Source organism: Panthera leo, chromosome D2 (genome assembly GCF_018350215.1).
Source record: "Panthera leo isolate Ple1 chromosome D2, P.leo_Ple1_pat1.1, whole genome shotgun sequence".
In the NCBI taxonomy this organism is placed as follows: Eukaryota; Metazoa; Chordata; class Mammalia; order Carnivora; family Felidae; genus Panthera; species Panthera leo.
Window position 1 is genome coordinate 46,597,251 of NC_056689.1, and position 23,244 is coordinate 46,620,494.

Consider the following 23,244-nt stretch of genomic DNA (forward strand, 5'->3'; position numbering starts at 1 on the left):
GACTTTCCTAGAGGCTGTGGGAGATGGGGGGTGGGGGGCAAGAGTGTACCAGAAAGCAGCTCTAGGCAGAAACTCAGGTCAGAAAGGAGACTGTCGTCCCCATCAACGTTATCAGAAGTGGGAGAGCCGAGCAGAAGCCTCCAGAAGGCTGTATGATTCCAGGTGAGGGACCGCCCACCCACTCAACCTTGGGGCTTCAGACCAGAGAAGGCCCGTTTGCAAGAGTGCCTTTTCAGAGAGCGCGGGGAGGCTGGAAGCAGTGCAGAATAACTAATTAATGATGGTAAAGTATTGTGGACGGGGAAAACGCTGCATAACCGCTAAGTGGTGGGGTTATTATTATTCATGCAATATTCATACTGTGCTCTTCAGCCTCTGAGAAGCTCCGCTCCGCAGTCCTCAGGGACCCGGCGGAGGGAAGCGTGTGCCCAGGGGGCGGGGTGTGGGACGACAGCTGGCCTGGTCGACGGGGAAAGGGCCATGACACTGCAGCAGAAACAGCAACACCCAAGCAACACAGGAGCCACAGGAGCTTAGCAATACCACACCACCTGCCTCCATCCACCAGGACAGAGGTTCTCTGAGCCCTATTGTGTGCCAGAGTCTGGGCTGGGCATTTGTTTTTCAAGAAAACTCCTTAAAATTTGCAGGGCCGAGGCCATGCCACAAGTCTAAATAATTAAGAGTTCAAGATCCAGCCACGCATGGCCCAGCCCACATGCTCCTGAGGGTCCTGCTGTCCACTCCCCATGGGTTACCTTTCCCAGGGGAAAGCGCTTCCCTGCTGAGGACCTGAAGGCTAGCTGGTCTTCTGGGCAAAACAGAAGGATGTGGGGCCCGGCCCGGGCCTCCTGCAATGCCAGGACCCTGCAGGACTCATGACAGGGCCTGGCCCAATCAGCCTTCCCAGCGGCCTCCTCCCCAACACCTTGCTTTCCTTCCTGGACTTCTGGCCAGCACTGAGGCATGCCTCCCAAACTAGCTTGCCAAGTGGAAGAAGGAAGTGAGATTTCCTGGTTATCCGCCAAGGAGTGCCTGTTGGTCACTGAAATAAAAGCAGCCCCTCCCTTGCCGTCTAGTTTCCAGGCCCCCACAAGGCTAGGTTTCCTCTCTGGACACACCACACCCCCCTTTGGGCCACCTGGTGCACACACAAGTCCCCCTCCCATATGAATGTGTGCTGACCCAGTTCCTGAACTCTGAAAACACTTTATAAGACCAAAAAGAAAAAAAAAAGGCTTTGTATCTGGATATATGTGTGATATGGGGGCCCTTTACAGCCAGAGTGGGGACAGGGACCTCTCTCCTGGGGTCCATGGCCCTCATTTCTCCAGGAAGCCCCAGCAGGTCAGGGGTCATCTCAGGGCCACATGACTGAATAGGAGAGCCTTAGGGTTTGAGTCTGGGTCAGCCTGGCTCCAGGAAAGGGACTCACACCAGCACACAGGCTGGACAGTTTCTCAACGTGTCATGTGTGGCTCAATGAGTAGGGCTCATCCGTGGTATGGGGGAATCTCTGTTCTCTGAGTACCTCCAGAGCCTTCTCTGGGTCAGCTCCCGCCAACATTGTCTTCTATGAGGCTCGTCATGGGCCAGCCACAAGCCATGACGGACACCAACACCTCAGGTCACATGCCGCTTCCAATGGGGAAGCGGGTATGAGGTGTGCAATGTGGCCTACAAGCCGGCAGACCCTGCTGGTGTGGCCAGAGACAAATCCAGCCTGTCTTCTCTCTCCCAGGACGGTTGCCTACAGCCGACCCACCCGCCGCACCGCAGCCGGCAGGCTCTTCCTCCAGCTGCAGCAAATGCCCTGCGAGATAAGCCTCACCTTCCTCCCCGGGGCTCACCAAGCCCTCCTCCACTAGCCTGTGCTCACTGCTCAGCCTCACCCAGTTTTCCCCTCCAGGCCAAGCTGCCCTCCCCCTCCTGCCTCAGCAGGGGCTGCCCTCTCTTCTCAGAGCTCCATCCTTCCTGTCCCAACCAGATTGGTTCCCGCACCCCGTTCCTGCACCCAGTTCCTGCAGACTGGCTCCTGGAAGCTGAAGTTTCGCCTCATGCACCAATCAACTCACCAACAAGTGCTGGTGCGGGGCGTGTGCTGGGCGGTGGCCTGGAGAGACCAGATCCTTGCCCCCAAAGAAGTCAGAGCACCGCGGGGAACGAGATCCCAAACAGGCACATAGGAAGGCAGATATGCGATTAGGATTATGAGGAGATCTGTGAGGGAACATCTCCGGGGCTCTAGGAGCAGAAGCACGAATCCCACACAGAGCAGGTGACTCATGAGGAGGCTTCAAGAGCGGAACTTGACAGATATCCCATGGGGCTGGGGCGCAAAAGCACGGGGTGATGCACGTGATGGGGCTGAGGAGGGCCTGTGGACACAGTAAACGCTTGGGCCTGTCCTGGCAGCAGGGGGAATCTGTTAAAGGATTTTAGCCAGGCAGGCACGTACACGATCAACTCTCACTCAGTAAGTCTCCTCCTCCAGGAAGGCCTCCCAACACCCCAGTTCGGATCAGAGGCTTCTTCTCTGGTTTCCTCCATGTTTCCTTCATCTCAGCACTTAACATACCACATCGCGACTGTCCTTCCTATAGACTGTCAGTTCCTTCAGATAGGGGCCTGACTTTGTACTGCAGCAGAGCCTGACAGAAATCAATATTTGCTTAATGAAAGAGAAAGCCCCAGTGCCCATGTGTCCCAGGACAGCACGGTGGCCCAGGAGCCCAGCTCCACACCTTTCACCTCTTCCCCTGGACAGCAGCTCATTGACAACATGGCCCAAAGGTTTGCCTAGGTTTCTGAGGGGGTACAGCCAGATTCCAGGCAGAAATTCCCCAGCTGCTCATCCGTTTTGTTCAGATGAGCAGGAGAGAGAAAGCCAGTTCATCTTACTGAGAACCATTAGCCCCTTATTTAATGGAATCAAATTTAATAAAAGGAGCAGTTCAAGCAATTCTGGAGGATAAATGAGGGTCTGGATGTGACAGAGATGCTTACAGTGACTTTAAGGAGGAAGCACAAGTGGTTTAATTTGGAAGCGAGTGAAAAAGTCTGCTGATCTGTGTGCCAGCCGGGGCAGCTTCCATCCAGGGTGCATGGACCACGGGCAATTCCCAGCAGGCACTGTGCTGAGGTCACCCCAACCGCCCTTACCCCATGAGGCATGTTTCTCCCCTCAGGATCCCTTAGATCAGTGCCGCATGTTTGAGAGATGTTAAGTATCCCAGACCCCTCCCCAAAGAGCTTCCTCCAAATCACCCATCTGCCAGTCCTCTTAAAAACTCATTTCAGGCCCCCATCTCTGGAATGCAAACTAGAATAGGCTTACTTTTCCCTATTCCTCTCACTAAGTATAGCTTAAAGCCTAGATGTTACACGAAAACAAACATAAGAAAATCCTAAAAGGTGTAGAGAAGAAGGCAAAGTGGCTGAGGACCTTGGGAGCCCCGCTGGACACAGCATGTGGCCTGAGGTCACAGTGTGGCTGCCACAGCTGCTAAAAATATGAGTCAATAAAACAGACTTTCACTCTCCTCTAAGATTTCTAAATTATGTGTGACAGTTCAGGCTAAAAAATAACACGTCTATTGTAGTTCTCAGTGTCTGTAGAGGAAATATTGAAGAAAGGGACAGAGACACAATTGCCTCTTTTCACTTGAACTGTGAAAATGTTGACAACAATAGATGGTGATACGTTATGTATACATAATGTAATACCTACAGCAACCACTAAAAAGGCTATGAAAAGCAATATGTTCGAAAACACTACAGACAAATCAAATAGAATTCTAAAAGATGTTCCAGTAACACACAGGAAGGTAGGGAAAAGAGAAATGAAACAAAGAGAACAAGGAGAAATCGAAATGTAAAGTGGCAGACTGAAGGCTATAGCATAACAGTGTAAATTGTAAATGTATACCAGTTAAAAACAGAAAGTCTAAATAAAAAATGATTGAGCCATATTCTGTCTACAAGAAACTCACCCCAAACATGATATAGATAGGTTGAAAGTAAAAGAATGACAGAAGAAATGCAGGCATTAGCAAAAAGAAAAGAGGCATCAGTTATATTAATATCAGATAAATTTCAGAGCAAAGGAAATTATTAGGGCCAGAGATATTACATGACATTTTATTACATTACATAATTATAAAAGAATCGATCCACCAAATAGACATAGTAATCCTAAATATCTATAATCAAACAGCAGAGCTACAAAATATGTGAAACAAAAATTATAACACTGAAAGGAAAAATAGAGGCACAATTAGAGTTAAAGGCTTCGATCGGGGCACCTGGGTGGCTCAGTTGGTTGAGCATACAGCTTCGGCTTAGGTCATGATGTCATGGTTCGTGGGTCGGAGCCCCGCATCGGGCTCTGTGCTGACAGCTCAGAGCCTGGAGCCTGCTTCGGATTCTGTATCTCCCTCTCTCCCTGCCCCTCCCCTGCTCACACTCTGTCTCTCTCTCTCTCTTAAAAATAAACATTAAAAATCAATCAATCAATCAAGGCTTCGATAACCCTCTCTCAACAAGTGGTAGAACAACTAGACAAAAAAATTAATGATGATATGAAAAGAATTCAACGACATTATCAAACAATAGGACCCAACACCAGCAGAATAGGCATGCTTTCAAGCCCTTATGTAAGATATACCAAGACATCTAGACTATATTCTGCATCAAACCTCAACTAAATTAGAATAATTTAAATGATACAAAGTGTGATCACAATGAACTCAACTAGAAATTGACAGTAGCAAGATAACAGGAAATTTTCCAAATGCTTGGAAACCAACAATACTTTAAATAATTCATGGGTCAAAAAGCAAGTCCCAAGGGAAATCAAAATATTTATTTACCAGGGCAACTGGGTGGCTCAGTCGGTTGAGCGTCCGGCTTCGGCTCAGGTCATGATCTCACAGTTTGTGAGTTCAAGCCCCGCGTTGGGTTCTGTGCTGACAGCTCAGAACCTGGAGCCTGCTTCATATTCTGTGTCTCCCTCTCTGTCTGCCCCTCCCCTGCTCATGCTCTGTCTCTCTCTCACTCTCAACAATAAATAAACATTAAAAAAATATTTATTTATCAAATGAAAATGAAGACACACATATCGGGGCTTGTAAGTTGCAGCTAAATCAGTGCTGAGAGGGCAATTTATATTATAAATGTTTACATGAGAAAAGAGGAAAAGTCTTCAAACAATAATCTAATATCCCACTTGAAGAAACCAGAAGAACATCAAAATAAAGCTAGAAGAAGCAGAAGGAAGTAAATAATAAAGATAAGAGCAGAAATCAATGAGATTGAGGAGCACCTGGGTGGCTCAGTCAGTTAAATGTCTGATTTTGACTCAAGTCATGATCTCACAGTTCACTAGTTCGAGCCCCACATCAGAGTCTGTGCTGATAGCTCAGAGCCTGGAGCCTGCTTCGGATTCTGTGTCTTCCCCTCTCTCTGTTCCTCCCCTGCTCACGCTCTGTCTGTCTGTCTCTCTCTCTCAAATATAAACACTAAAAAAAATTTTTAGAAAAATAGATCAGTGAAATTGAAAACAGAAAAATAATAGAGAAAATCAATGGGGGAAAAAAAAACAAAAACAGTTCTTTGACAAACTGACAAACCTCCAGCAAGGCTGACAAAGGAAAAAGGAGGGATGACACTAATTACCGGTATCAGAAGTTAAACAGGGATATCACCGCAGACCATGTAGACATCAGAAGGATAGTAAGGAAATATTGTGAACAACTCTACACACAAAAACTAGGTGACTTAGATAAAATGGACTAATTCCTCAAAAAGTACAAGCTGTCACAACTCACCCAATATGAAACAGATACTGTGAACAGCCCTGTAACTATTAAGGAAATTGAATTCACAATCTGCAACCCCCCAAAAAGAAATCTGCAGGCCCAGACAGTTTCAGGGGAGAATCCTAGCAAACATTTAAAGAAACACTTACATCATTTATACACAAATCCCATCCAGAAAATAGAAGAGGAGAGAACACTTCCTAATTCATTTTATGAAACAACATTACTTAAACATTAAAACCAGAGAAAAAATGGTGCGGGGAAAAAAAAAAAAAACTACAGACCAGTATCCCTCATGAATATAGATTCAAACAGCCTTTCCAAAATGTTATCAAGTAGAATTCAGCAAAATGAAGGAACTATACATCGTGACCAAATGGAGTCTATTCAGGGATGCAAGGCTAGTTGGATATTCCAAAATCCACCAATGTAATCCACCATATTAACAAACTGAAGAATAAAATCACATGATCATGTCAGGCGATGTGGGAAATGTATTTGATAGAGTTCTACAGCCATTCATGAAAGAATATTTGGAAGACTAGGAAGAGAAGGAAACGTCTTCAACTTAACTAAGAAACTATAAAAAACAACAACAACAAAAACAACAACAACAACAAAACAACACCCTGCAAGTAACATCTTACTTAATAGTGAGAAGCAAGATGCTTTCCCACTAACATCAAGAACAAACAATCTTCCATCACCCCACCTGTTCAATAAAGGACTGGAAGTTCCGGCCGTCCAATAAGGCAAGAAACAGAAACAAAAAGCATACCATTCAGAAAGGCAGAAATAAGACCATTTGCAGATCTTGATCTATATACAGAATTGCAAGGGATCTAAAAACTAACACCTAGAATTAATAAGAGATTTCGTTAAAGTGGCAGAATACGAGATCGACATACATGAATCAATTACACTTCTACATATCAACAATTACACATAGAAAGAGCAAATTCACATACAACACAACTTACTATCACTCCGCCCCAAAATACTTAGGTATAAGTCTAATAATGCATGTACAGGTCTCACATACTAGAAATTCCACAACAGGGGTGACTGGGTGGCTCAGCAGGCTACGCATCCAACTCTTGATTTCAACTCAAGTCATGATCTCATGGTTAGTGAGTTTGGGCCCCACGTCAGGCTCCTTGATGTCAGCAAAGAGCCTGCTTGGGATTTTCTCTTTCTCTCCCTCTTTCTGTGCCCCTCCCCAGCTCACTCTCTCTCTCTCAAAATAAATAAATAAACATTTTTAAAAAAATCCACAACAGTAATGAGAGAAATAAAGAACCTTAACAAATGGAAATACAAGCCGAATTCATGGAAAACACAACATAATAAAAATGTCCAATCTCCCCAAATTGATTTATAGATTTAATGTAATTCCTATCAAAATCCTGGCAAGATTCTTTTGTCGAAATAAATAAGATTATTCTAAAATTTACATGGAAAGGTAAAAGAAATAGAATTGCTAAAAAAACTTTTTTTTGAAAAGTAAGGGTAAAGTAAGAGGGACCACTCTACCATCTTGAAACGTATATACCTTCAGAAATCAAGACTGTGTGGTATTGGCAGAGGGACAGACGCATATACCAATGGAAAAGAAAATACGACCCAGAAATAGTCCATAGAAGTATGACCAACCGATTTCTGACAAGGGAGCAAAATCAATGCAACAGAGGAAGGATTGTTTTTCCCACCAATAGTTCTGGGGCAATTGAATATCTACAGGCAGCAATAACAACACCAATTAAGCATCCTGAGCTAAATTCACAAATAACTCTGGACGGTCCATAGATTTAAATATAAAATATAAAACTATATAACTTTGTGAAAGGTGAAGTGGAAATGGGGTGATTTATGTCAAGGGATTTTTAAAGGGAACCAGAAGGCCATGAAGGAGATGGGCCTTATGTACATCCTCACCGGGTAGAACCATGAACTTTTGAATTGGGCCAAGCTGCAAATATTGCAAGGACTCCGCCTGAACACCTACCCACCTGCTATATATGGTAAGAGATTGCTCAGCGATAGCCTTAGTAACCAATTATATTCAGTCAAGAGTACTTTTCTATTGCCAACAGCAATGGAAATTCTTTGTAAACAACATATAAGCATTCCCTTTGTCTTTAGACACCCTTGACTTCTGTCCCCTGGAGGGGAGCTATTTGGATTGCTGCCCAAACCTGTGTTTCCTGAATTGCAATTCTGAGGCCCCAATCAAGCTTTTATTTTTGTTTTTATTTTCATTCTATTCTATTCTATTCTATTCTAGTCTAGTCTAGTCTATTTTAGTCTACTTTATTTTTTAGTTGACAACTTTTAAAAGAAAACATAAAATAAAGTCTTGGAGACTTAGGGTGTGCATGGTGAAAGCTTCTCAAATGTGATATCAAAAGCATGATCCATAAGAGAAAAAATATCAGTAAATTACACTTACTTAAAATTAAGTACTTTTGCTGTGTGAAGAACTCTGTGGAGAGGATGAAGAGATCAGCTAGAGACTGGGAGAAAATATTTGCAGGTTGCATGTTTGACGAAGGACTCATGTTCAGACAAATTAAGAACTCTTAAAATTCAATAGAAAAGGAAAAACCAAGCAAACCAGTTAAAAAATGGGCAAAAGTCATGCAGAGATTTCTTGCTCGATCAAGACATTTTGCCTCGCCTTTCTGGGGTCATGACTTCTTCCTTCACCTTCTGCTGCCTTTCTGAGTGACCCTAGTGTATGGTTTTCTTTTGTTACCTTTGTTGTAAACTGTTACACAGCAAAAGAAACCCAGCAGTGAAGAATTCTTTCGACCTGGAATCCACACACTGCTCGAGTCTGAAACATTGTGTTGGCAGGAATCTGAAACAGGGGAAAAGCTGTCAGGAAAGATTTTTACAAAGATCTCAGGGACTAAGAGCCAAGGAATAAAGTGATGACTTTGACTTGTAAGATAAAAACGAATTTAATTCTCTTTACCCAGGCCTCTGCCATCTTTTCATTATAAATTAAGGGGGGGAAAAGCCTCTGCTCTCTTCAATAACTCTGGCTCTTTCAGTGAAGAATGTTTTAGCCACTGGAACATAATTAAAGTGATATTGTATTTCTTTTATTATCATGATTATAATAATACATAGATTTCAGCGGTGCTTTCCAACAGAATTAAAACAGAGACAGATGGCTGACGTTTTGGTTGGAATTGGAGACCATAGGAATATTTTATATGGCAGCCTTTTAAAGAGGAAGGTGCAAACCTCTGAGAAAATGCCTTAGAAATTTCACCAGATCTTATCAATAGCTATTCTTAGAACAATATTTTAGCAAAATTTAACAATATGGATCAGTTAGTAATTAAGTGGCAAATAATTTATTTAGAATTGTGACAAACATAATCCAAAATCTAGTTGTAAGTCTTTTATTATTATGTACATGAGCCTTTCTCACATAGGTATCTTAATGCTTCCAAATGCAAAACCCTGAGAAGGACCCAAGAGCAGTTATGCTTTTTCTAGCACGAAATGGATAACTGAAATCATTAGACTATCAGGCAAACTCAAAAATGAGGAATGTTCTATGAAAAAAAAGGAGATGGAAGCTTCTAAAATATCAACCATAAAAGACAAAGGTTGTGCCGATGTTCCAGATAAAGAAGGCTAAAGAAACAAGGTTACCAAATGTAACACCTTCCCCTCCACTGGGTCCTTTGCTGAGTTCAGTGAAAGCTACAAAGGGCATTGGTGGGTGTACTGAAATACTGAACTGAGATCTTGAAAGGACTGTGTCAATGTTAACTTTCCTGTCCTTGATAACTATGCTGTGGTTATGCAAGAGATGGTCTCTATTCTTAAGAAATACACACTGACAGGGTGCCTGGGTGGCTCAGTCCGTTGGACGTCCAACCTTGGCTCAGGTCATGATCTCACAGTTCCTGGGTTCCAGCCCCACATCGGGCTCTGTGCAGACAGCTCAAAGCCTAGAGCCTGCCTGGGATTCTGTGTCTCCTTCTCTTTCTGTCCCTCCCCTGCTCGCATTTTCTCTCTCTCAAAAATAAATAAAACATAAAAAAAAAAAAAAGAAATACACACTGATGTATTTAGAAGTTAAAAAAAATATGATATATGCAACTTACTCTCAAATGGCTCTGAAAAAAAGATGTCTCTCTCTAAATATATATATATATATATGTGTGTGTGTGTGTGTGTGTGTGTATACATATATATGTGTGTGTATATATACACATAAACATATATAATATATATTAGTTTGTTTTATATAAACATATCTCTCTATAGACAGCACATAAGATAAAGCAAATCGTAATTTGATTAAGAAGTCAGCAAATCATATAGGTGTTCTTTGTATGATTTATTCTTACAACTTTTCTTTTTTTTTTTAATTTTTTTTTTTTAACGTTTTATTTATTTTTGAGACAGAGAGAGACAGAGCATGAACGGGGGAGGGGCAGAGAGAGAGGGAGACACAGAATCGGAAGCAGGCTCCAGGCTCTGAGCCATCAGCCCAGAGCCCGACGCGGGGCTCGAACTCACAGACCGCGAGATCGTGACCTGAGCCGAAGTCGGACGCCCAACCGACTGAGCCACCCAGGCGCCCCTTACAACTTTTCTTTAAGTTTGAAACTATCTTGAAATAGAAGACTGAAAGAACAGTTTTAAAAGTCATGTCAGTTTTCCATGATGACACTCCTACTTTCTATTCTCAGCTGGGAGGCAGTTTGGTATTAGAGCTAAAAATACAGCTTTTTGGCATCAAAATATTTGCATTTGAATTCCAGCAGTCCCACTCACCTGCTGTGATGACCTCTGGTAAGCTACTTTATCACTCTGCGCCTCAGTTTCCTCATCTGTGAAATAGGCATGCTGATAAGAGCATCTGCTTTGTGGGCTATTTGTGAGAAACAAATGAAACCTACATAGCAGTGCTGGGCGAGGCACCATGCTCAGAATCAGCATTCAGGAAGTGGGTCGTTATGATGCTTTCCAGAAAAGCATTCTACATGCAAGGGAGAAGACATAGTAAGAGCTGAGTTTAATGCCAAAGAAGGAGGGGGAAAGGGCCAGGGAGAGGGAAAGGGAGAAAAAGGAGGGGGAAGGGGGAGAAGGAGGGGAAACAGATGAAGGAGAAGGAGGAGAAGGGATCTTACCTACAAGTTACCAAGATTCATAAGCTACAGTAAATAAAACAGTGTGACATGACTCAACACAGACAGATGCAAAACGTGGCACAGAATAGGAATCCCATTAACAGTTCACTCATTAAATGGGTGTAAAATAGAAGTATGGAGAAGCAGGAGAGAAAGGAAAGATTGTTAAATAAATGATATTGAGACAATGGATGTTTTATACCCCCCAAAAAGTAAAACTGGATCCTTTGTTTAGGCCACACACAAAATAAATTCCAAACAAATTAAAAGTCCAATTGTGAAAAATGCAACTGCTTCTAAGTAAAAAAAAAAAAAAAAAAAAAAAAGGCCAAATTCTTAGACAAGACGGAAAAACCAAACACACCAAAAGTCAAAGAATGATAAATGTGATCGTATCACATTTAGAGACTTCCGCAGAGCCAAGTGCGCCACCAAAATAAAAGATAAGCAATATACTGAGACAGCATATTTGTGAAAAATATGTAAAAGACCAATAACGAAAGAAAAATAACAAGAAATTTACAGAACAAAGAATCCTGGCTCTCTGGTAAACATACATTACATATTCTCACTAGTAATCAGGAACATGCAACCTAAAAACTTGGAGATAATATTTTACAACTCTGATAGGCAAAAAAAAGAAAAGTCTGACAATACTGAATCTTACTAAATCTGTAGAGGGACAGAGATGTCCAGATCTCACTAACGGAGAGCAATCTGGCAATATCCAATAAAGGGAGAATCGCACATCCCCATGACAATGACACCTCTCCCAGACTGTCTCCCAGAAGAATGAGGGTTCTAGAAGATGGAAAGGCCCATTGCAGCATCGACTAGGGAGGCAAAAAGTTACAAACAACCCAAATCAGTCAGTACCAGAATGTATGACTAAATTATGATACAGTGTTGCATCAGAATCCAGTGGGCAGTTGAAACAGATGTATGTGATCAGAATAGGGAGCTAATGCAGCAGGTTGAGTATGCTGTGGTGACATTCAGGTCACAAGTTGAACACCTAGAAAGCAGCACAGGAAGGAAGTACAGAGGTGCTGTTTCCTCTGGAGGAGAGAGGAAAACCAGACAGAGGAGGGGAGCCTAAAGGGCATTAACTCCATTTGTGACATTCCGTTTCTCTGATGGATGCGTTGATTTACCTATCTCCCTTCAAATCCATGTATCGAAAACAACCAGCTGAGGTTTTTAATGTGTAATTCAAGGTGTGGAGTCCATATGTTCATTACATGGATCTCAGTTTTAAAAATAGTTTTAGAATACTTGAAAATTGGTTTTCCCAAAACTCTGCAGCTACTCTGGGGGGGGAGGGGGCGGAGAATAGTGGATCATGCAAGCCTTGACCTTGGAGTCATGCAAGCCTTGGAGTGTACAGGCAGAGATGCCTACCATGTCCCCAGAAGTCCTCACACACAGCTCTCCCACACATCCTGGGGTGGCCAGCCTGGTCGGTCACCTGCCCTCAGTTACAGGATGTCACTCAGTAAGCCTCAAGATCTCTTTCACCAGCTTCTCATAAAGTCTCCACTATTTCTTACAACTTTCAACAGGCTATCATGCTATTTTTTGTTGCACAGAAATTTATTTGGTATTAAGAGTATATATAAGATCATTATGAAAAATTTCAATCCAAAGAAACTAAAAGATGCCTCCTTATCCTATTTCCTAGAAAGAGTAAAAGGAAACAATTAACAATTTGCTGTATTTACTTCCAGCCAATTTTTGGAGAGGCAAGCAAACATATTGCAAAATATAACTACCTAACGATAACTCTGTAACTGTCACTTTGTCACTTCTCCTCTGTCCATGTCAGTTCCGAGGAAATTATGTCTTTTATGTAAACATATTGGATATCATTAGAAACATTCAAGTATAATTGATTTAGCCAGATTCCAACTGAAAATCACTTGTTTCTGGTTTCCACTGGGGTCAGCAGTGCTGAAGAGCACCCCATTAAATATTTTGGGGAGGTTTTATCCTATTATTTCATCAGGATAAGTACCTGAAGGTGGAATTTCCAGATAAAAGATTGTGAACAGCTTACACTTTGCTACGTATTGTCAAATTGCCTTCTGAGAAAATCGGTTCAAGTAGTGTTCCAAATATCCAACAGTGAGTACTCACCCCATGGCAGATACCAGGTACATGCTTTAAATGTGGTAACAGACTTGGGTTCCCTCAATAGCCCTATGAGATTGGGACAATCATTATCCCCAATTTACAGATGAGAAAACTGAGCAGAAAGGATCAACAGCCCGTTCACATCCCGGGACTGGTAAATAGCAGAAAAAGATTAACATTCAGCAGGTGTAGAGCTAGATACACACTCCAAAACGCTACTTTCTCTACTAATAATATGTGAAAACACTAACCGGCTGTGATGTCTCGGCCAACGAATTAAAACCCCTTCCATAAAGTGCAGATCATGGTGGGACCTCTTTCATAAATCTGTCGTAGGGATGGAATGAGCTAACTCGAGTGTTTAGGGGAGTATGCAGCCTATCGAGTCCACTCAAAATGTTAAATGTTGCTATTTGTTTTACTATTTGCGACCTTCAGCATTTTCAAGGTCTAGTGTTTGTTTGGATTTCTTCAGCAAGCTGCCTGTTTGTATAATACACACATTTTTTCCATTGGATTTCTTAAATTTAACTTCCTCTCCCTTCCCCCAGGACCCACTGGTTTGCATATCTAGGTAAGGTCAAAAGCAGACACGGGTTAGAACATCTGCCACCTTCTGCCGCTTTACGGAGCACACTTTGCATTTTCTGCCCTATACACTCTGAGTTCTCGATTGTTGATTCTAGCCACCCCCTCAGTGCCACTGCCACTCGTTACATGTGCCCATTTCCATGTGTAAACTGATAGATGCTGAGTCTCTCTGACTGACAGGCTAGCTCCCAGAAAGCCAAAGTCTGTGTTCGCTCCCAGGCTGGGTGCAGGCTTCAGGGACGTGGGAATAACACTGCCCATGTCCAGGATACAGGCTGTTGCTTCCCCGACAGAAGATTAGATCCAAAGACAGGCTGCTTGCCTTTGAGTTTTGACCCAGTGCAAGTTCTGAGAAACAGCATCTTTGTGGAGACGAGGGACTATTTTGTTGCCTTTTTAAGAGATAACAGTTAATGTCAAAGGGAATTTTGCAAAATCACATGGCTCTTTCAACCCTGTCTCTGTCTACACATATCTCATGTCTAATCATCATTCTATGCTTCCGTCCCTATCTCTCTTGTTTTTTTCCTCCCTGTCTGCTTCTCTGGTCTTCTGTCTCTCCCTCTGTATCTGGCCCTACTTTTCCATTAGTCCCTGCCTTTCTCCCTTCTTCCTGCTTTTGATACACAGAACTAAAGATGACTTTAAAAAAACCAGGATACTTCTGGGTGACTAAGAGCCTACTCCGCTCCCCAATAAGACTGATTCACCACTGACTATAAAGAAGCACCTACATCCCCACATTTTCTCATTTTATGTAATTATTTCGGTTTGACTTAATTAAATGGAGCTTAATTTTCATACGATTCTGGAAGCTAGGCATTATTACCCCCCATTTTACTGGTTCAGAAACTGAGAGAGAGTCTAAGAAGCTTGCTGCCATTTGGTACCAATGGAGCCATGATTTAAAGCCAGGTTGGTCTAAGTCCCAAGCCCAAAGCTCTTTCTACCACATGACCCTTTCCTGTTCCCCTCTGGCCCAGAAGAAGCCTTTGTAAGTTGCAGCTGGAAGGAAACAAACAAAAATCATTTTCACTGCCTTGTGTCTCAAACTGAGAAAAGCTGTCTATTCAAAGGGACTCATCTGTGCTTCAGGGACTGAGCCCCAGTGAGCTAATGCTCCCCCAGTTTCCCACTCATTGAGGCACCCCTGCCATGGACGGTCACGTCCACCCTGTCTCTGCATTCCTCACTCACCTAGGAGAAGGAGGAGGGCTCTCAGCATGCTGGCCCCGGAGCCCATGCTGGCTTTCTGCTCCTGGCTCCCCTCCGAGCAAGCACTGTGGCTTTCTGACCCAAGGCTGTGAGGGACAGAAGCCACATTCCGCGTGACAGACAAGGAGGAAGCTGCCGCCACGGCCACGGCGGCAGTGGGGAGGCTGCTCAGTTCCTCTCAGCTCTGTCGAAGGGCAGGGCTGAAGGAAGTGCGTGTTGCCTTTGCCCTGTCAGTCGGTGGAAGGGAGCAAGCCCACGGTGAGGGCTCACTGAGGCACGCTGGGGTACTTTGTTGCCTTTTTAAGAACTAAAGATGACTTTAAAAAAACCAACACTATCACCCAACACTATCTCCTGTGATCTGCCCCCCACCACACACACACAGCACAGGAACAGAAGGGCACCTGGGTGCAGAATCTTGCCCACAGACCCAGGCCGATAAGTCTGGGAGGGGGGTGTGGGCAAAGTTGGTCAACTTGGATGTCCGGGTCCTGCAGAAACCCCCGCGGCTTTGGGTCAGGGACGACACCTCTGAGTCTGGGGAGGCCTATGACTCTCTTCTCAGAATAACATTTTTGATGTCCAAAATAAAGTAGCTAGGATCATAAAAGAAACCAGTTATGCTGAATCCAAATATTTATCCAATATCCAAATACTTATAAAAAAGACTTATGATATGGAAATGCAGGTGCTTCTTTATCTGCACAGTCAACAGCAAGGTCTAGCTCAGGCGCAGTAACTACCACCATCCTGACATCAGGACAAAGGTAAAGGATATTTAGAGCTATCTGCACCAGCTAAAATGTGGATGAAAATAGGGGCGCCTGGGTGGCTCAGTTGGTTAAGCGACCACCTTCGGCCCAGGTCATGATCTCACAATTCGTGAGTTCAAGCCTGCATCGGGCTCTGTGCTGACAGCTCAGAGGCTGGAGCCTGTTTCAGATTCTGTGTCTCCCTCTCTCTCTGCCCCTCCCCCACTCGCACTCTGTCTCCCTCTGCCTCAAAAATAAATAAACATCAAAAAATTAAAAAAATATATGGATGAAAATATCTGCAGTTCCTACCAGCAGTGAAGGCACCCATGCAGTACTATCACTGTGGTTTATTGGCTATCCTCACGTTGGAAAGGACCGTTACGTTTCCATGAGAGGGTAGGGGCCTGAGATGTGATGTTTTCCCCATGCACGTTCACAGAGCCCACGGTAAGCACCCAACGCTGGAAGACCCTTGGTTGTCAACACAGGCTCGACCAGCAGACTTGGGGCCGTGTGTTTCCATACATCTCCTTGACACCTGCTTGACTGTGCAAGCCTCCAGCTCGAATATGCGAGAAATCTCACTTTCCAAGATGCAAAGCCCCTTAATGACAACTGTTGAGCCCCTTCCAAAGGGGCAGACAGCAGTTAACCTCTTTGTCATTCTCAAGCTTCCTCTGCCAAATCCCTAAAACAGCTAACTCACGGAGCACTTTTGTCCTTCTGAGTCTCACATAAACGATGGACATGAGCAGGGCGGGCCGTTCGCCGGAAAAAGCAGTTTTCTTCGCTTTGGTGCCTTAAGGTTCCATCCCTCTATCCAGGCACACTTTATTTCATACCAAACACTTTGGGTCAGTCTTCACCGACGCCAGGAAACATACTCCCTCTGGCTTCTCCTGAAACGTGTGTACTTTTTTTATTATTATTATTTTTTAAGTAGGCTTTATGCCCAGCAAGGAGCCCACCGTGGGGCTGGAACTCACAACCCTGAGATCAAGACCTGAGCTGAGGGGCACCTGGGTGTCTCAGTCGGTTAAGCATCGACTTCGGCTCAGGTCATGATCTCATGGTTCATGGGTTCAAGCCCTGCCTCGGGCTCTGTGCTGTCAGCTCAGAGCCTGGAGCCTGCTTCGGATTCCGTGTCTCCCTCTCTCTCTGCCTTTCCACGCCCCACCCCCCACCACACTCTGTCTCTCTCTGTCTCAAAAATAAATAAAAAACAGGAATTAAAAAAAAAAAAAACCTGAGCTGAGATCAAGAGTCCCATGCTGAACTGACTGAACCACCCAGGTGCTCCATGAGACGTGTGAACTTTTAAAACTTTCATCCTGCTTAATGGAGATGTTGGTGGAAGAAATATTTCACTTCCTAAGCAAACTGTAAGGCCATGCCAGTGTAGACATGGTAAGTCATAGGCAGGGGCTGGGGGACTGCAGGAGATGCATCAGGAGAGCTGCAAGCAGGCCTTGGTTTCCTGGTGCACAAAGAGGTCCATGTTTTGTGAAATCATATTTGTAAATGTTGGTACTAATTTTAAAATGTTTTTTACATGTGGGTAGGTCAAACCAGATGTTGGTATGTAACTTCACCTCTAAAATACTTCTTGAGAGTGCTTCCAGGACTCAACCTCTCATGTATATACCCAAGACAGGAAGTTCCTGTGGCAACTTCTGCTTTTTACACTGCCACAATCTCCTGAGACCGGAAAAGTCAGTGTCTGCTACCTACTTGCATGGAGAAGTAGGAAATACAGACACTCAACTGTCCCGTAAGCTAGAATCCGTAAAAAAGACCTGACACCTAGCCAGTGCACCTGGTTATGAAGGGGATCTCAGTGGGGTGTGATGCCCCCCACCCCACCAGAGTGGGTACCCCACCCCATGCTCTTGTAACAAATGCCTCATTCTGAACCTGAGTCTGCTCCTGTCACGGCGGTTGGGATAACCCCCCTGGACCAGGAGCCTGTGAAGGCAGGGGCCAGAGCACCTAGTCCGGTGATGGACACAGCACAAGGTCTCAGTGATGCTTGCTGAATAAAGGATCAGTTTACTTGCTTAGCTCACACCCGGGCTGAGACAGCCCAGCCTGTGAGTGAGAGGGTTGTGGACCTTGCCTTGGTCAGGAGGTAACCTACTCTGCCAATCCAAAGAGAAGGAGAGCTCAGCTCTGATATTCCTCAGGGTGCTGCCCTTCCTCCAACGTGGTCACCATCAGAACTTGGAAGCTCCTATCCTCCCCCCTGCCACAGAGCACACAATTTGCACCCCAGATGCCTGGAGTGCAAGATGGGAAAAACCATCAGATCCACCATCATTACAGGAGATTTTTAAAAATTAAAGACAGGGAAGATTGGAAACATATTGATCTATTGAACTTAAAAAGAACTCTTCGCCCAGCAATTAAAAAAGAGCTATTCTCAAGTTCTCAAGCATGTGTGCAATATTTACAAAAAAGAAAAAAAAGAAAACAACAACAACAACTACATCTGGGCCATGAAGTAACTCTCAAAAAATTCAAAGAATGGCTGACATACAGATCACATTTTTTGACACAGTGCAATCGAATCAGATGACAGTAACAAAAAAATACATGCAGTGCCCTTATGTTTGGAAACTTAAAAACACATTTCTAGGTAACTCAGAAGTCAAATAAAAAATTACAGTGAAAGTTAAAAATAGCTAGAACCTAACAATACTGAAAATGTTTCATATCTGATTGTGTAGATTGCAAGTAAAATAATAACTAGAAGGAAAGGATATAAATACTTAGAAAAGAGGGTTGAGAAAAGGATGAGCTAAGCAAGCAAGTGGAGAAGTTTGGAAAGAATAAACCTAAGAAAAGGCAGGAGAAAGGCAATAATAAATATGAAAGCAGAAATGAATAAACCAGAAAGTAAAGTTTCTCTTTTGTGGCAATGATTTCACAATGTATATCAAAACATTAACGTATAAAATTTTTATTTGTCACTTATACCTTGGTAAGGACGGGGAAACAATCTTCGATAATGCTAAAGTTAAATTGAGGTTTTGGGAAAAAATAGGATATGAAATCTTTGTCAACAATTTTCTATTCTCTGGGAAAGGTGAAGATTTGTTTATCATAGGATTCAACAATTCTGCTGCTGGAGATATAAACAGGGACACTCTAAGATCTGTCATTCAGAGACATACAGAACAAAACATTTATAGAGCGTAGTTTATAATAGCAAAAAAGACCTCGAAAGAACCATGAAACCCATCAACAAAAAATGGGCAAATGTTCACTATTATATAGCTATAAAAATGAATAAACTACTGCCACATGGACAACTTAGATAAATCTTAGAAATATAATATTGTGTGAAAAATCAAATTGCAAAAGGTGACAATTAGAATGATACTATTTTTACAAAGCACAGAAACAAGCAAAACTAAACAATAGAGAGTTTAAGGAATACATACATTTTCTTCATTAAATAATATTTTTAAAATCATTAGAATGATAAACACAAAATTCAGAAGAGTGGGTAGATAAGGAAAGAACACGCAGCAGGATACAGAGGTCATATTCTAGCTCTTTAACTGTCAGTGGGTGCATGGGTATTTGTGTTATTATTATGATTCGTTAGTAGAAGATTATATGCGAGTTTTTTCCAGATAAGTCCTGGTTTATGTGCATTATCTTGGTGTGGCTATAATAGCCCCTCCTTTCATTCCCAAAGGTTTGACAAAGGCCAAAAAGTTTAGATCATAAATTATATGGTCTCTTTATTCATAACTCCTTGTTAAAGACTCCGTAATTAATTTTTTAATGTTTATTTATTTTTGAGAGAGATACAGAGTGCGAGTGGGGGAAGGGCAGAGAGACAGGGAGACAGAATCCAAAGTAGGCTCCAGGCTCTGAGCTGTCAACACAGAGCCTGACACAGGGGCTTGAACCCACAAACCATGAGATCACGACCTGAGCCGAAGTCTGAAACTTAACGACTGAGCCACCCAGATGCCCCCCCTTTTTAAAATTTTTTTAATGTTTATTTTTGAAAGATTCCATAATTTAAATGTAATTAAAAATATTAATGCTAGAAGAATTGTTTTGATAGAAATTTAAATTATTTCAATCATTCTGGTCATAAGTGTCAATAGCTTTAAAAATTTACACAAGTTTTGACACATTAATCCCACTTTAAAAAGCATATTGAAGGAAATAATTGAGCAAACGAAGGATGTGTAAATAAGGGTGCTCACCACACAATTTTCAAAAATTAAAAATCAAACGACAAATAAAGACAAGAACCAACCTAAATTGGTCCATGTACATAACGAAATAGCAGAAAGGATAGCGTGTAGCGGTAAACTTATACCTTTACCTTCATCAACTGGCTTGAGTTGCTAAGCAAATTTGCATATGTATCTGTTTCCAGGGAAAGAAGGACGGTAAAGATTATAGACAAACATGGCCAGTGGTTACAGCCCACTTGTCCAAAACCTTGTGCAAATAAAGAACAGCACGACTTTGGACTATGGTTAGCAGAAGTAATAAGGTAAAGTAAGAGATGTGTGCATTCGGAAGTTGGCTACAGGGAATCCTGTACATAAACGTGATCCCATCTTACCGTAAGTAATTACATGTGTTGTTGTTGTTTTAATATTATTTCCTGATTATAAAAGTTATATTTATGCCTTTACATATATATGGCTTAATTTCTTCCCCTGTTTTTGCATGGCTGTACATAGGTCTGTTGCTGACCCAAGAATAATATTGTAATTCTAAATTTTCTCGAATACAGCCAGGTCATGATAAAAAGTATAAAGTCCATTAAAGTACTAATGCAAATTTCATTATTAAAGTAATCGATCTTGAAATAATGAAACTACCAAAACTAAAAGCAACTTTCATTCTGAATTTCTCTCCAGTGCCCCATGGGAGCTAAGGAGCTGGACATTCACCAAAGCAACTTTGGGGAATAAAGCCATGTTCAACAACAGGAAGTCCCTTTGGCTCAGGGTCTCGTGGCCAAAGAAACCTAGGAATGGCCTGTTAACATCCCAGCTCAAAGGGAGCTCAGGGAATGGATCATCTTTCTCAGGCTGAGCATCCAACCTCATTTATACTTGGCCATGTGCAGCCTGTGTGAGAATTAGGACATTATGGTGTATGCAGTATTTCCCACACTGTTGAAAAGAACTTAATTCTCAGCTCATATGTCTTACAAAATTGCAAAAGTTTCAATTTATCAAATAGAAAATCAGCAAAAATACAGGATACTCAGACACCCTGTTTCTTTTCTTTTTTTCTTTAAAAAAATTTTTTTTAATGTTTATTTATTTTTGAAAGAGACGGAGACAGAGCTTGAGTGGGGGAGGGGCCAAAAGAGAGAGGGAGACACAGAATCTGAAACAGGCTCCAGGCTCTGAGCAGTCAGTGCAGAGCCCAGTGGGGCTGGAACTCAAAGACCGTGAGATCATGACCTGAGCCAAAGTCGGTCACCTAACCAACTGAGCCACCCAGGCGCCCCCCAGATGCCCTGTTTCTTGACTTCAACCTTTAGTAGAGGATTGTCTAGCATCTGGGCATCTCAGGTGACAATGCGTGAAGCTTCTTGAAGAACACTAGCAAACATCTCACACTCTGCCTCATTTTCTCAGAAGGAATTAAGTGTTTTCCTAGGTTCCCTGCCTAGGACGTGAGCCTTGAGTCATCTACAAAGTCCCAATTTGCAGATGGGATTTTGTCCTGGAATCACAAGAGTTTAACATAAATACCATTTTCTTTGTATTAACAAATGTCACCATATAAATAAAGATTCCAAAAATGTGACCTACGTGAAAAATCTCTTCTTATCAACACACACCCAGAGATCTAACTTCTTGGGGAATATTCCCACAAGGATATTGCTAATTAAAGCACTAAGACGTGGGATGGAGGAGACAAAATTTTTGGAGAAACCATTTGGAGTTGAGTCAGGCTTTTAAAAAAGAAATTTAGACTCAGCTATAAATGTCATGATTAAGAACACAGACTTGAGGTCAGATGACCTTGACCCTGAACTTAACCTCTCTGCATCTTAGTTTCTTCATTTGTAAAAGAGAAATAAAAATGTTATAAGGGTGGTTATAGGAGTGAGGGTTGTTATTAGGAGTAAATGCATTAATATATCTGAACGTCCTAAAAAAATGATTGCCACATTGTAAGTGTAAGTGGTCGATGTTATTGTTATTTTTGTAATGTTGACTTACAAAGAGTAAACTCAAGTGTGAGTGAGCTATAAAATAAATATTACAAATCTGTACAATGGGGGACTTACAAACTTGGAAACTTATTGCATTCCCTCATAGATTAGCATAGGGTCCCTTACCTACCAGACAGGGCTTCTCACAAAAAAGTGAGAAGACTGGGGAATCCCAAGGGTCTAAAGTGAAAATTGTGGGGAAACCTCGTGGAGACAGAAGTCTCAGGGTGTGCATGTAGGAAATGGTGAAATGAAAGGTCTGGGCACCCCAGACCCAGTTTAGGCTGGTGGGGAGCTTTTTACTTGAGCTACCCTCCCCTAAATTGCCCAGATGAAACAAAAAGACAGCAGGGCCAGCCAGAGTCATGAGTTGTCATCAGTGCTGCATTAAAGGGAAGGGTGCCAGTGACAGCAGTGGATGTTGACGGGCCTACACATTCTAACACTATTTCCACCCCTTCCTCACCCTCTACACACAAAAGACTTCATCATGGAGGCCACATGATTCTTAGAACTGAAAGGCAAGCCAAGTTACTGAGCAGTCCCATGAAGGCTGCTAAGCCTGGTGGCTCAGGAGGAGGGGAGGTATGCAAACGAGTGCTTGAACCCAGGTCAGAAAGCCAAGCAGCCCCACCTAATCTGCCCTCAACTCTCTCAGAGAGGCTCACATGAGCTGGGATTGTGTTGCTGCTCTGGTTCATGTCACAAGCCAGGGCAGCGGGTCATCCTGAGGTCATACGTTCACAGGGAGAAGTAATGAGATATCTGAACAGCACAAGAACTAAGTATGAAAAGCAGAAAAGCTAAACATATGATGACAGAAGAATCAGAGTTAATGGAACAGTAAAAAGCACAATAATTTAGCATAAGCATAAAAAACATACCCAAAGAGATAAGAGAGGATATTGGAAACATTAAGCAGAAACAAGCAGTTATGAAAAAGAAGAAAAATGAAATCACTGGGTATGAAAGTATGTAATTAAGGAACACTAGAAAGGAGATGAGTAGAAGGAAAATACAGCAGGAAAAGCAATCAGCAATCTTTGAAAAATCAGGTTTAGGAACTCTCTCTGAAAAGGTAAGAAAGAGGAAAAAGAATAATAAGATGGATACTAAGAAGCTTGAAGGACAGAAATGAGAGTGTCAGCATCCATTAACTGGAGTATTGAAAGAAGAGAAAAAAAAAACTGAGCGGATATTTGGAGTAATGACACATTAATTTTCTCAGATACAGAGATTAAAGGTTTCAGACTGAGAAGGCTCAAAGAATGTTAAGAAGGATGTCTTAAGGGAGAAAAAAGACTTAAGTATGTTTTATTGAAATTAAATATTTTCACGGAAAAATAAAAAATTCTAAGAGC

The 23,244-nt window shown here is 42.5% G+C and overlaps 1 protein-coding gene across 1 annotated transcript in view; it reads right to left on the reverse strand.

The window, feature by feature from the left end:
- Positions 1 to 15,037, reverse strand: part of TMEM273 (transmembrane protein 273) — a 34,791-nt gene extending 19,754 nt beyond the window's left edge. The window contains exon 1 of the mRNA XM_042908753.1: positions 14,900 to 15,037. Within this exon, the coding sequence (XP_042764687.1) occupies positions 14,900 to 14,945 (46 nt within the window). The 5' untranslated portion in view covers positions 14,946 to 15,037. The remainder of the gene's footprint in view (positions 1 to 14,899) is intronic.
- Positions 15,038 to 23,244: the final 8,207 nt, after the last annotated feature.